General features: G+C 50.0%; 6 protein-coding genes across 7 annotated transcripts; 2 read left to right on the top strand and 4 right to left on the bottom strand.

The window, feature by feature from the left end:
• Positions 1–504: 504 nt before the first annotated feature.
• GL218_04924 (uncharacterized protein) lies at positions 505–1,206 on the bottom strand (the record flags this gene model as incomplete). The annotated part of the gene is made up of 1 exon (XM_033581556.1): positions 505–1,206. The coding sequence occupies one exon, from the start codon at positions 1,204–1,206 to the stop codon at positions 505–507; it is 702 nt and encodes a 233-aa protein (XP_033435762.1).
• Positions 1,207–1,350: 144 nt separating this feature from the next.
• GL218_04923 (uncharacterized protein) lies at positions 1,351–1,731 on the bottom strand (the record flags this gene model as incomplete). The annotated part of the gene is made up of 1 exon (XM_033581555.1): positions 1,351–1,731. One exon carries the CDS (start codon positions 1,729–1,731, stop codon positions 1,351–1,353), a length of 381 nt encoding a protein of 126 aa, XP_033435763.1.
• Positions 1,732–2,690: 959 nt separating this feature from the next.
• Positions 2,691–4,548, bottom strand: GL218_04922 (Mitochondrial-processing peptidase subunit alpha; the record flags this gene model as incomplete). Its single annotated transcript, XM_033581554.1, has 2 exons — positions 2,691–4,298; positions 4,540–4,548. 2 exons carry the CDS (start codon positions 4,546–4,548, stop codon positions 2,691–2,693), a joined length of 1,617 nt encoding a protein of 538 aa, XP_033435764.1.
• Positions 4,549–4,951: 403 nt separating this feature from the next.
• GL218_04921 (Protein-lysine N-methyltransferase SEE1) lies at positions 4,952–5,814 on the top strand (the record flags this gene model as incomplete). Its single annotated transcript, XM_033581553.1, has 4 exons — positions 4,952–5,001; positions 5,102–5,151; positions 5,229–5,593; positions 5,644–5,814. 4 exons carry the CDS (start codon positions 4,952–4,954, stop codon positions 5,812–5,814), a joined length of 636 nt encoding a protein of 211 aa, XP_033435765.1.
• A 476-nt stretch (positions 5,815–6,290) lies between these two features.
• Positions 6,291–8,544, bottom strand: GL218_04920 (Protein phosphatase PP2A regulatory subunit A; the record flags this gene model as incomplete). 2 transcript variants are annotated; one of them, XM_033581551.1, is made up of 10 exons in its annotated part: positions 6,291–6,644; positions 6,698–6,859; positions 6,908–7,032; positions 7,081–7,147; positions 7,232–7,489; positions 7,551–7,874; positions 7,931–8,041; positions 8,100–8,251; positions 8,306–8,411; positions 8,479–8,544. In XM_033581551.1, the coding sequence occupies 10 exons, from the start codon at positions 8,542–8,544 to the stop codon at positions 6,291–6,293; spliced, it is 1,725 nt and encodes a 574-aa protein (XP_033435767.1). The 2 variants fall into 2 exon arrangements, with proteins under 2 accessions (XP_033435767.1, XP_033435766.1); XM_033581552.1 differs by lacking the exons at positions 6,291–6,644; positions 6,698–6,859; positions 6,908–7,032; positions 7,081–7,147; positions 7,232–7,489 and having other exon boundaries at positions 7,844–8,041.
• A 2,003-nt stretch (positions 8,545–10,547) lies between these two features.
• Positions 10,548–12,053, top strand: GL218_04919 (Phenylalanine-tRNA ligase beta subunit; the record flags this gene model as incomplete). Its single annotated transcript, XM_033581550.1, has 1 exon — positions 10,548–12,053. One exon carries the CDS (start codon positions 10,548–10,550, stop codon positions 12,051–12,053), a length of 1,506 nt encoding a protein of 501 aa, XP_033435275.1.
• Positions 12,054–12,538: the final 485 nt, after the last annotated feature.

The following is a 12,538-nucleotide window of genomic DNA, read 5'->3' as shown; positions in this document are numbered from 1 at the left end:
AAAAAAAGGGGGGAATTCTAAAAGGGGGTTTGAAAATTTTGCATTTTTCATGGTTGGGGATATAATTATAAAAGACGTCTAGCAGACAACATGCGATGCCGTGTAGTAGGTTCGACGTGAACCGGGCGAAGACGGTTTCATGACTTATGAATTATCTCGAATTACATTTTATACGGAGTACGGGCGGGAACATCACATTTAATAGATAGGTCACGGTAGTACCTATTGGCTGCGAAAAACAGATCTTATAGATTCGATTTTTCTTATACAACTTTACTGTCTTTTTCGTCAGTCTAGTGAATTGTGAGGCTAGGTACCTAGCTATGGAATGTATAGTAAGTAGATTGTGAGATCGAGAACATCAACTAGAACAATCTTATCCTATAATAGATTGAAGTAAAATACAACCTAGATTAAAACTGTTAACAAAACTCAAGGATACGAATTAAATCCTCACAAGCCTACCCAAAACCAGACGCTCCTAATTCAGACGTCGGCCTACCTTCAACTAGCCTTCACCTCCTGAGGCTGGAACAGAATCCCCACTTCGCATTTCCCTACATCATCGAGGGACGGCTTGGAAATGGTATCGTCAGCAGGAGCGAAATTAGAAACTTTGCGATACCTCCTCCTATTCCCGCGATACAGCAACGCGAACCCAAAAAACGACATCACCGCCGTCGCGAAAGCAGCTCCCAGCAGGACCGCAGCCAGACATCTCGACGTCAGCATGTGGCCCCCAGGCGGTAGCAGCGCGGCCACCGGCTCCATTCTTCTATCCCGCGCCGCTGCCGCCGCCGCCGCCGTTCTCGGTGTCGGCTCCAGCGTAACGACTTCCGTCACCGTAACTACCACTGCTTCTGCCGTTGACGTTTCCGAGGTCCCGGCTCCCAGGCCAGGATTGTTGCTGTTGCCATTGCCGCTACTACTACTGCTCAGCACCAGGGGGAACACCTTCCGAAAGACAGTCGCGGCGTGCGTCGGGTCCGGCTCCCCGGGGACGTCGGCGGTCCAGGTGTACGCCTCGAAGAGGCTCGAGGTGGACCCGTCGGGGGTCTCGGTGTCGAACTCCGGGTCCCAGTACATCCAGATGTCGGTGCCCGTCGACCCGGTCAGGTAGCTCTGGCATAGGCGCTGGGGGGCCTGTCTGTCGCCTTCGGCGGTGCGGCGGTAGCGCAGGTCCATTGGCCGGGGGGACAGCACCATGCTTGGGGGTAGAGCTCGCGGACTTTTTCGTTGTCTGTGTTTTCGTTACTAGATTCATTTCTGTTGTTGTTGCTGCTGTTGTCTATATCCCCGCCCCCGGCCGTAATCGTCGTCGTACACGCCACCGTCCACCCCGCCAGACACTTATCCCCGGGAAACGCAGCCGTCGACGCGCTCCCTTCGTTGCCGCTCTTCGGCGCGCCGTTCAGTTCGCCCCACTCGTTGTCGAATAGCGCAGAAGTAGTTCTCCGGCCAGCACTCGGCGTTATACCCGACCCGGCGATCGGACGCGAGGTCCTGCACCGCGAGACAGTGTTGTCCCTCGAGGGGGTGCGGGTCGTGCGCGGCTGTGTTCATCGAGTATACGTAGTACGACAGGCTGCGGCAGTATACGGAGAAGGAACATGAGGATGGCATGGCTTGGCTTTGGGAGGGGGCGAAGGGGGTTGTCTGGGGAGGAAGATGGTACGTTAGGGTTGATTGTGTGCCGTCGGGGCCGCGTGTTGTTTTTGTGATGGCCGTCATGGTTAGGGAGGTATTTTCCTTGTGTAATAAGTGTGGTTTACTATTTTGATATACGACGATGTGTCAATGTAGGTAGGTAGTGTGTGTTAGGTATCTAAGAGCTAGACGATGCGGATTAGACGATGGCCATCGACAAAGCGGCGGATACATGGCGATAGGTGTCTAGTTATAACCCACTACCCATCCACTACCACTTACATAGTTTCAGGATAGATCACCTACGCCGGTACCCGAATCAGATCCGTAGATAGCTAGACCGACACGGCAGAGCAAACACGGGGGCGGACAAAGATTACACCAAATAGCGATCCAGTGCCACGATCAAGAGCCGAGATCTGGCGGTCCGTGTCCCAGCGTCTGCAACTTCGCGGACTGTCGTGAAACCTCAATAGACTATATCGTACCGAAAACGTGCGTCGGTATGCTGGAAGCAGAAATCATAGGCCGGTTCACGTTGTTCTATAACATGGAGAGGAAGCTTATGGCATGGTTGTCGAATGTAGGTAGTCATGTAATAGTCCACAAGTCTATCAACTCGAAGCAGTATCTGTCCTACCCCGTTGGAACACTCATTTCCGCTTCCTGCTAATATACCCGATCATGTCGAGTCCCGGCGTAGGACGTAAATACTCTTCATCCTTATTGGCATCATGCTTACGCGGCGTTATAGGGCAGCTGCCCCTATTCGTAGTCCATAGCTATGCACTGTACCTTTTTTCTAGAACGTAAGATTGGGAATGCCTCGATTAGTCGGGTATGCTTGTGATCATGTCTACATCGTACAGAATCCGACGCTTATCATCGCTAATATACACCATTGTACACTGAAGAACCCCTCGAAGCGAGAGCGCTTAGGGACTAGGCTCGGACTGGCCGTATCGTAGATCCCAAAATTGCGCGATGATTGCTTCTGAGAACCTCGTTGCTGTCGGAGGCGGCTAACCTAATTTCCTTACCGCTTACCTCTTACCTAGGCCCCATTTGTATATTCTATCCTGTATCTCTTCCCAAGACATCTGTTTTGTAGAGCTGAATGGGTGTTGGGCCTCTTGTAGCACCACGGTCGGAGCACCGCTTCCTCTACCGTTGTTTTGTACTAATCCCCCTACGATCTGTTTCGCCACCCGGCGTAAGTCGTTGATCGTGAGGCTCTCGATCTTACGGCACATCTCCTGGACCGGTACCTTGCGGCCGTGTACCTGGACTTGCCTGCCTAGATCTTCTAGCTCCACCATTCGACTCTCTAAGTTCATTAGGAGACTGGAACGTAGCTGATTCTTGGCGCGGTTAACTTCGGCATGGCCAAGAGCAGCAAACCCGGTGTCCACAGTAAGCGCCCTCAATTCTTGGCACATGACATCGAGCATGTGCTGTGTGCGGCCGGGGATGCATTGAGCAGAGATGCCGAACAGCCCGGAATCTGTGTAAGAATGGTTGAAAGCGATACAAGACTCTACCCAAGCGTGTTGGTTGAGCACGTTAGTGTACAGCCTTGAATACATGCCCTTCCCGGGTCCGCCGGCGGAGAAGGATCCACCGCCGCCGAGAAGCGTATTAAGCGTTGCCAACGCATAAATATCATCTGATGCGATAGGCAATCCCTCGAAGGCGAGGTGAATATGAGTAAATACAGGTTGGTTGGGATTAGTGGAAGGAGGTTGTGGTGGGAGCGCGACGAAACCACCAGTATAATGCGCGGGCATAGTAAGTTCTTCTAGCGATGGCGGGATGGCGGGAGTGGTAGAGACGGATGCGTTACGGCTTGCGGAAGTAGAGAGGTTTTTGAATAGGGGTAACTTGGACATTATACTAGATGTTGTTGATGAGGGAGATGACGACGCTGAGGAAAATGAAGAAGTTGTCGTGTCGGTGCTATCCGGCGACAGAGAATCGATAGAAGTTTCTGACCCCGTCCGGGACAGGAGAGGATGTCCAGAAGCTTGCATATCTCCGAAGAACTTGGATGCTAATTGCACCGCCTCGACATGCGGAACACCGGCAAAGGCGACAACGGTTCTCTCGGGACGGTAGAAAGTATCTCTGTACGTCTTAACTACCGAACTGTTGATTTCCGGTATCCTTTCCCGAGGACATAACAGAGGGTTACCAAGAGTGTTACCCTTGAATGCCGCCATATGCACCAACTCGGGCAGGATAAGCTCGGGCTTCTTCCATATCTCATTGATCTCATACTCTGCCGTCAGAAGTTCTCCGGCAACCTCTTCCTCGGTAATTCGGGGATTCCGTATCGTATCAGCAAGTAGCTCAGTCGCCGTTGGGATAGCCGAGTTGAAAGTGGCGGCTTGGTACATCATAGACTCCCGTGAGGATACGCATTGTACGTTCTCTAAGACTCTACTGTCTCTTGTATATCCTCTGCCGTTTTGTTTTCTGTAGAAAAAGGCTAGTCGATCAACGATGTGGCTCACCCCGCTCAAGTAATTATTCTCGAATCTCGATCCGCCCTCGATATATACGCCAACACCAGAGAAAGACCCCGGAAGAGCCTCTGATGCTACTCGGACTCCATTTGGTAATGTTGTTATTTGGTCAAGCTCTGTCGGTTCCTGTTTTATGTTAGTTTACAGGTTTATGAATATATGTTGAAGGTAGTAAGTTAAAGGAATAGTAAGTGAAAGGAAGGAGTCAAGGCAATGAAGACATGGGATTGTCAACACACCTTTGGACTTGGTACGTTCACACTGGCAAGTGTGCGAGTCTGAAGCGGTCGGAATGCCCTAGCGCATGATCTCGCATGAGAGGTAATACCTCTATTTAAATATCTAGATGAGCAAGCGCGAAACATACTGAGGGCATCGAATTTGCGACAGACGTTTACATGGAAGCTGAATAAGATTCGCCTCGCCCGTGACGACAGAAAAGTTTAGATGAATGACTCTTATCACTTATCGCTTATCGATCGCTTATATTTGATCCGTGCATTACCTTTTTTTATTTATCTCGGCCATGTATTTCATCTTATCTTATCTCAATCACCAGAGGGACATGACACCGCCTACCAATCTTGTACAATTTTGCCGTGTGCCCCTCCTTTATCCTCCCACTTCTAATTCTAAAAGTTAAAGATTGCGATTCTGATACTATCGTGAAGTGTGTAATTTGGGTCAAATCTAGAATAAAGCAATAATCATAGCTTCATAATTAAAAATGTCTCTCCTGCGTATATACTAGAGCTAATTGACTTATTTAAACCTCTACCATGTCCAAACCAACACACCTCGAGCCCTCCGAGCTGGGCACCAAGGAATAGTATGCCCACCTATTCTCCTTCAACCATCAACCCCTCCCTCTCTACTGCCCAGCCCAATTATCTAACGCCAAGCCAACAGCTGGGACAACCTCTACACAGCCGAAATCCTCCAACCACGCGCATAACCCCGCCGACACAGGCACCGTCTGGTTCGACGACTCGGACGCCGAAGCCAAGGTCATCGACTTTCTCTCCGACCCCGACTCCGAACTACACCTCTCCACAGAAGAATCCTCCTTCCTCGACCTCGGCACCGGCAACGGATCTCTCCTCTTCGGTCTGCGCGACGCCGGATGGCAAGGGCGTATGCTAGGCGTAGACTACTCACGACAGAGCGTCGAGTTCGCGCGGCGCATCGCAGAGTCGCGATCGCAAGACCCGGACACCGAAAGTGAAAAGCGGGTCGAGTTCCGCGAGCACGATATCCTTCAAACGCCGGCCTCTACGCTCTTGACTGATGCGCAACAACCGCAGGGCTGGGATGTCGTACTAGATAAGGGCACCTTCGATGCGATATCCTTGTCGTCAGAGACGGACCCTGCGAGCGGACGTCGTGTTAGTGAATCCTATAGAGCGCGGGTTGCGCCTCTCGTGCGCGATGGGGCTTTTTTCTCGTTACGAGTTGTAACTGGACCGAAGAGGAGTTGAAGAGCTGGTTCGAGGGTGCTAGAAAGGACGGAGAGGATGACGGCGACGCGAGAGGATGGCGGTTCGACTTAGTCGGTAGGGTTGAATACCCCAGCTTTAGTTTTGGCGGCGTAAAGGGACAGACCATTAGTAGTTTATGCTTTAAGAAAGTCAGGGATACTTAAAATTAACAACACGGGCGGTACGAACATAGACGTAGGAGTGCATTAACCTAGGAAAGATACCCCAGTACAGTACAACTAGAAGGATAGAACAGCATCACTGCAAACCTGTTTGACTGATATATTAAACTCATCATGCTCTTTTTTTCGTCTTTTATCATACACATATCAGGCAACTTCCAAAACAAGAGCGCCGGTTTGGGGCTCATGGCTCGAAGCCCTTCTATAGAAGTTTGTGCAGCTTTAAAGTCCCACGGGCCTCTATGCCGAGTAGGATACAAACCTCCAAAAAATGCATCTGACGACTGTGTGCGTGCTTTCCATACATCTACTCTACGGACCTTCAAAATTTCACCTTTTGAAGGACCCTTTGCACGAACTGACGCTGGACAATTCGGGACGGCTATCTCGCGAGAGATGCGACTAGGACACTCTAGTACATGGCTGCATGTTGAAAAGAGTTCTCTTCAATCTTTCATCTATGGCGATGTGTTCATAGGCTCCCCACCCATTCCGGGAATTCCTGCTACAGCGGTCGTCGCGAAGTAGCGTACATCCACGTCGTCGTCCTTCTGCAGCTTCTCCAGGCTCGGCAGGATGCGCTGCTGGATGAGCTCGGTTGCCCGAGGAGACGGCGTGGTCGTTGTCGTTCCGGCCTTCTCCAGACTGTAGACGGTACCCTCTTCGGGGAGTCGTTTTAAGACGTCGATGAGCACGGCGTACGTCTTCGCCACGTTGAAGCGTATATTAGGAATCTCGTCCTCCACAAGCTTTTCCAGCATAGGCAAAATCGACTTTCCAATCACGTCCAAACTGACAACAGTCGCGAGAGTCTACTGCTGGTTAGAATCTACAAAGAGCGCTGGGAAGCAGCAAGGAGACTTACCGAGATAGCGAAGCAAGTCGTCATCCGGTATAGGTAATTAGGATGAGAGCCCATAGCCATCACCTCGGGATGATAGCTTCGCTGGCCCATTCGACTCCAAACACTTCGGTGAGCTTCTTGAGGTTGTGAGTCGCAGCCTTCGGATCGGATCGGAAGACTCCCCTAGCCAGCCCATGCACAACGAGCTCAGCTTCTCGTCGAAGAACTGACACCGAGCTGACTGGCAAGGAGCGGGATATACTCGATGATAGCAAGTCGTACTCTCCATTGCTTATCTTCCGCGAGCTGCACGATCGCAGGCAGAGAGACTGGGAGAGTAGGTCGATAACCGATGACTGATAATGTTAACGACGCGAGCTTCTCGAGTGTTAGAGAGTACATACCTTGGTTGACGAGTTCGAGTTTCGAGATGATATGTAAACGAACTTCGGGAAATTCGTCCTTCAACATCTGCAAGAACATTGGAAGGAGGTGATCGATAGTTTCTAATAAAGGTCAACGGCTGGGATCCTATGATTTAGTAGATAGGCTCACTCTTGTTTGCCCCAAAATCGGGGCTAGACCGCTGATTTGCGTGCCTAGAGCGGCACGGACGTGCTGTGATGTGGAGACTAGGTCTTCGATGGAGCTCATGATATCGTTAAGTAGCGTAGTTCTATCGACCAGAGTGCAGAAGCCGGGGATCTGGCCGGCGATGGCAGTCCTCACTTCGGCCTCGTTATCCTTCAGTAGCTTGACAAACGAGGGTACAAGGTCTCGAGTGACCACCTCTTCGTCTACAGCTTTCGCGATCTGTGTTGCTTGCTATTAGCCTGGGCTATACAAAACATGAAGTAAGGGAGGGGCTCGATACCTTTTCAAATCTATCAGCAATCATGTATCGAACCCTCCAGCTCTTGTCCTCTATCAAATGTCGTAACGACGTGAGCAAAACGCCATGGCTACCCTGCTGTTCCTTGGGCACAACCTCGGCGATAGAAACCAGAATCTCTACTGTCAATAATCGCACGCTGTCTTGGTCATCCTGCGCGAGGTGCTGGAAAAGGGGTATCATCTCCTCCACAACAATAGCCGCGGGCATTTCTTTTACGAACTTGGCCATGTTGGTGGCGGACTGTCTTCGCACCATGGGGGTCTCATCATGTACTAGGTTGCCAAACTGTTGGCGAAGCTGTTCCTGGACGGGAGGAGACACCTTCGAGTAAGGAGCTGTGAGAGGCCGCATCCGGATACCTTAGAGGTAAACCAGTCTGCCTTAGATAGTCGGATAGTAAGAGGGATGAAGTACTCTTCGACCTGTTGGGGTGATAGCTCGCTGCAGATCTTGTTGAGGGACTCGACGGCCTACGACAAATAGTTAGTAGATGACGATAAGGATCCCCGCAAGGCTGTATGGACGGACCTTATCCCGGACGACGGGCTCTTCGATAGCTGCGAGGTTCTCGAGGGGGGAGAGGAGGACGTGGCCGTATTGGGGCCCGCCTACGTATTCGATGAAGCTGCCTAGCTCCTCGCTTAGGGCTACGAGAACTTCATCTTCGTCTTCGACCGACTCTGACGCTGAAGTTAGATTATGATTTGGTTTAGAGGCTGGGATCGGTATCTGACCATCTAGAAAAGGAATGAGTTCGTCACGAGTGCGCTCGGGACCTAAAGCGAGCGCGATTGTTGATAGACGATGGATAGCGTTCAATCGGAGCAGAACGTCATCGTGCTAAAAGCAAGGTTAGAGGATGAGGTCCTAATACGTGGTGATATATCAGTTGGAGTCACCGCCTTACCTTTAATTCATCTATGAGCACGGCGATAGGGTACAGCTCATCGTTCGCATTTGGCGCGTCAGCCATGGTGAGGTGTAATTATGCAGTAGTAAAATCGAAAGGTGGTAAAGGCGTTGAGGCCGGAAAGTTGAGAACCGGCTTGGGAATACGCTTGCTGATCGCGTGGGCGGTCTGGTGGAGTGATGCAATGAGTTAGGTCGATGTCGGGTCAATTTGGCGACTTGGAGACGAAACCGGGCAGAGATCAACTATCGCTAGCGCTCCGATAGCCCAAAAAAATATATGTTGGATAGGCGGAGTTGTAAATTTTGTAAATTTGATATGAGTCGTCTACTAGTGGTCTTCAGTTCGCCGTTGTATCGTGGATCAGGTCTTCCAAATTAGATCATCGAGGGGTATCATGGAAAGGTCGCTTTGGTGGATAGGATTGTGTTGTGACCAAGAGAAAGATGCTTTTGGTGGAAATAGGTTTAACGCGGGCTAGAGCTACTATGAATGTTAGGTACTTTGATAATTGTACCGTAATATTGTACCGGATTGCACCTACTTCAGGTTATTATCAGGCATGGGGCAACTGGGCAAGTAAAGGTAAGTGAGGTAACAAAGGGGGCTTGCCTTGACTTCTTAGTTCTGAAAATATTGTGGCTTAGGCGTTGTCTACCTCCAGTCTGCTAATCCTGTCTAGTCTCCTGGCTTGAGACAATGATGGAAATCTCTGCCTGGGTGCCACAGATGCCCCACATATCGTTTTTGTTCCCTTGTTCATCATGCTACGTACCTTGGAATTATGTATATTACATGCACTTCCCGCCCTAAATTCGATAGTTCTGTTACGCGTTGTACCCCTGACTTCATCTTTTACCTTTATTTTAGTGACCTTATCAGCTTCACATAGGTATTTTAGGTAGGGCCATATGTAGGTAATTTCTTATATACCTCTGATGTTGTCTTTAGCAACTTTTAGTTACCTGCCTAATGTTCTTAAACTTGTCTTATTTGGAAAACGAAGACGTCTCTTAATTCTTACCTTTTAGCAGATTTAAATCATATCAAATTAGCGCTTATATACATTTTAGGCCGGTATAGTGTTGTATAGCGTTGCTCAGCTTTAGGCTACGTATTGTGATCAAACATGTTCACGATGTGACCAAATGCAGTAAATAGAAGCAGTGATGTCACTCCAAAGCCCATTCGTTATGCCGCAGGCGATTTATAGGTCTGACAGCTTTAAATCATTGCTGGCTTACGAAATCCGGACAAAATGTTCAATTAAGTTGATTGGTGAAGTATAAGCTATCAGTTTCGCCCAAGGTCATGCAGCAGATAGTGTAACCTCTAGTATTACACTTGTAAAAAAAAATATTGTGTTATTGATTTCCATTTGATTTGTACTTATACTTGTATGAGGTAGTTTAGGTACCTGGTTATGTAAGGGCTATTGCATTTGATACAGCACTTAGAGCTTCAACTTCCGATTTGAAAATATCGCGCTAAAGTAGGTCGTACACCCGCTATTGCATAAAGCATATCTTATGGTGGGGTTGTACAACTGTAACCTAAATGAATTTCCAAAAGTCGACGGTGACTCAGGATCGACCAATTCCTCGAAATAACGAATTGCGCAAATACACCTGGCCTCTAGGCTCTGTTATACCCTCATAAGGGGCCATATATAAGATGCCTACCATATCAGTCAATAAATATGACCTCTACGAGGCTCTAGGTCAACAGTTCGTAGCATTCAACCCCTCCATGACCCTGAATATCATCCTGAATATTACCCCACTAACACACCATCATCCAGGTTCACTACCCCCGAGTTTGAAGAGTTATGTTTCGAGTTTGGTATCGAGCTAGACGAAGATACAGAGATGAAGAGAGACCTATCGTAGATGGTGTTCAGGAGCCTCCCCAGCTAAAGATCGAGATCCCCGCCAACCGATATGACTTACTCTGCTTCGAGGGTATAGCCCTCATGCTCAACATCTTCCGGGAGGCAACCCACTCCCAATATCAGATTAACCCAGCCCGTCTCGGGAACATGCATACCAAACTGTTCTTGAGATACTATGAAGGTACGGCCGCTAGTCGGTGGCGCGATCTTGCGCAATGTCAAGTTCACCCAGAAGAACTATGATTCCTTCATCGCCCTTCAAGACAAGCTACACCAGAACCTCGCCCGCCAGCGTACGTTAGTCGCCATCGGAACCCACGACTTGGATACTATCAAGGGACCCTTCACATACGAGGCGCGACCGCCGCAAGAAATTGTCTTCACGCCCCTCAACCAGACCAAGCAGATGAACGGGGAGGAACTGATGGCTTTCTACGAGAAGGATAAGAATATAGGTAAATACCTACACATCGTCCGGGACAATTCAGTTTATCCCGTCATCTACGATGCGAATAGGGTAGTCTGCTCGCTGCCACCCATCATCAACAGCGACCATTCCAAGATCTCTCTCAACACCAAGAACGTCTTTATAGAATGCACAGCAACGGACCAGACTAAGCTGGAAATCGTCATCAACATGATGGTCGCAATGTTCTCCGTCTATGCCGAGGAGCCTTTCACCGTCGAACCTATCAAGGTCATATCCGACCACAACGGCCAGACACGGATAACACCCAACCTAACACCACGAACAACGACTGTCGAGGTCGACTACTTGAACGGTTGCCTTGGCCTCTCCGAGTCCGCCGAGAATATCAGTAAACTCCTCTCAAAGATGGCCTTAGCAGCTAAGCCCTCAAGCGAGAACCCGAACGCCCTAATAGAAGTTACAATACCGCCGACGCGCGCCGACATACTCCAAAGATGTGATATCATGGAAGATCTCGGCATCGCATACGGATTCAACAAGCTCCCCAGGATGACCGTGACCAAGACAGTCGGTGCGCCCCTGACTCTTAACAAATTAGCCGACATCGTGCGCCTCGAGTCTGGCATGGCAGGCTGGTCCGAGGTCATGCCCCTGATCCTATGCAGCCACGACGAGAACTTCGCATGGTTGAACCGCAAGGACGACGGAACCAAAGCGGTCAGACTCGCCAACCCCAAGACCGCCGAGTACCAGATTGTGCGCACGTCGCTGCTCCCCGGCCTACTAAAGACCATCCGCGAAAACAAGGGCGTGGCCCTCCCGCTCCGCATCTTCGAGACCTCGGACGTCGTGTTCAAGGATCCTAGCGTGGAGCGAAAGGCCCGCAACGAGCGCCACTTCGCCGCTGCCTGGTACGGCAAGGCTTCCGGCTTCGAGGAAGTTCACGGCCTGCTGGACCGCGTCATGGCTATGCTGCGCCAGGCCTTCCTAACCCACGACGAAGGCCTCACCGGCAAGGACATCGATTTCAAAGTCACCCCCCAACACCTCAAGCGCGACGGCTACTGGCTCGAGCCTATCGACGACGAGGCTACTTTCTTCCCCGGCCGCGCTGCTGCCGTCTTCGCCCGCCTAAGCGGCAAGACGGCGCGGATCGGCGAGTTCGGCATCTTACATCCCTCTGTCCTCGAGAACTTCGAGCTCAAGTACCCCGTCAGTACGCTCGAAGTCAATCTCGAGGTCTTCTTATAAAGCGGCGGTGGAAACGAAACGCGACGAGACGAGACGAGAGGAAGTGAAGTGAGGACAGAGAAGATAGCTTAGAGCCAGACGGTGTTGCTATCTATGCCTATTTCCCTCGAGGAGGAAAGACTAGGAATAAAAAAAGAAAAACGCAGTTAGATGATGATGGGAGATTTAGGTAAAAAAAATACCTAGAGTAGGTTGATACGAAGAATTCCTAGCATAATCCAAACCTTTTAGCTTGGGAATTTCGTGATGTTTTAGTAGTACATAATTCTTTCCCTTGGACTGCCTACTACTTGCTCTCAAGACGTACACAGTAGATAGGTAGACCATGACTGATCTAAACATCAACAACGCTGATTGCCTTATTTTCATCGCTTCGTCGTCTCGTACCAACTACAAACCCCTCACCCCATCTAACCTCTTGCCCAAACCAAAACACCCTCCAAGAACCAAGACAGCACCATCAAACGAATGCCTGTACATAGGTA

This window comes from Daldinia childiae, assembly GCF_008694065.1.
Source record: "Daldinia childiae strain JS-1345 chromosome Unknown Scaffold4, whole genome shotgun sequence".
Lineage (NCBI taxonomy): Eukaryota > Fungi > Ascomycota > Sordariomycetes > Xylariales > Hypoxylaceae > Daldinia > Daldinia childiae.
The sequence above is the reverse complement of the archived record's forward strand: the minus strand, read 5'-3'. Positions and strand labels throughout refer to the sequence as shown.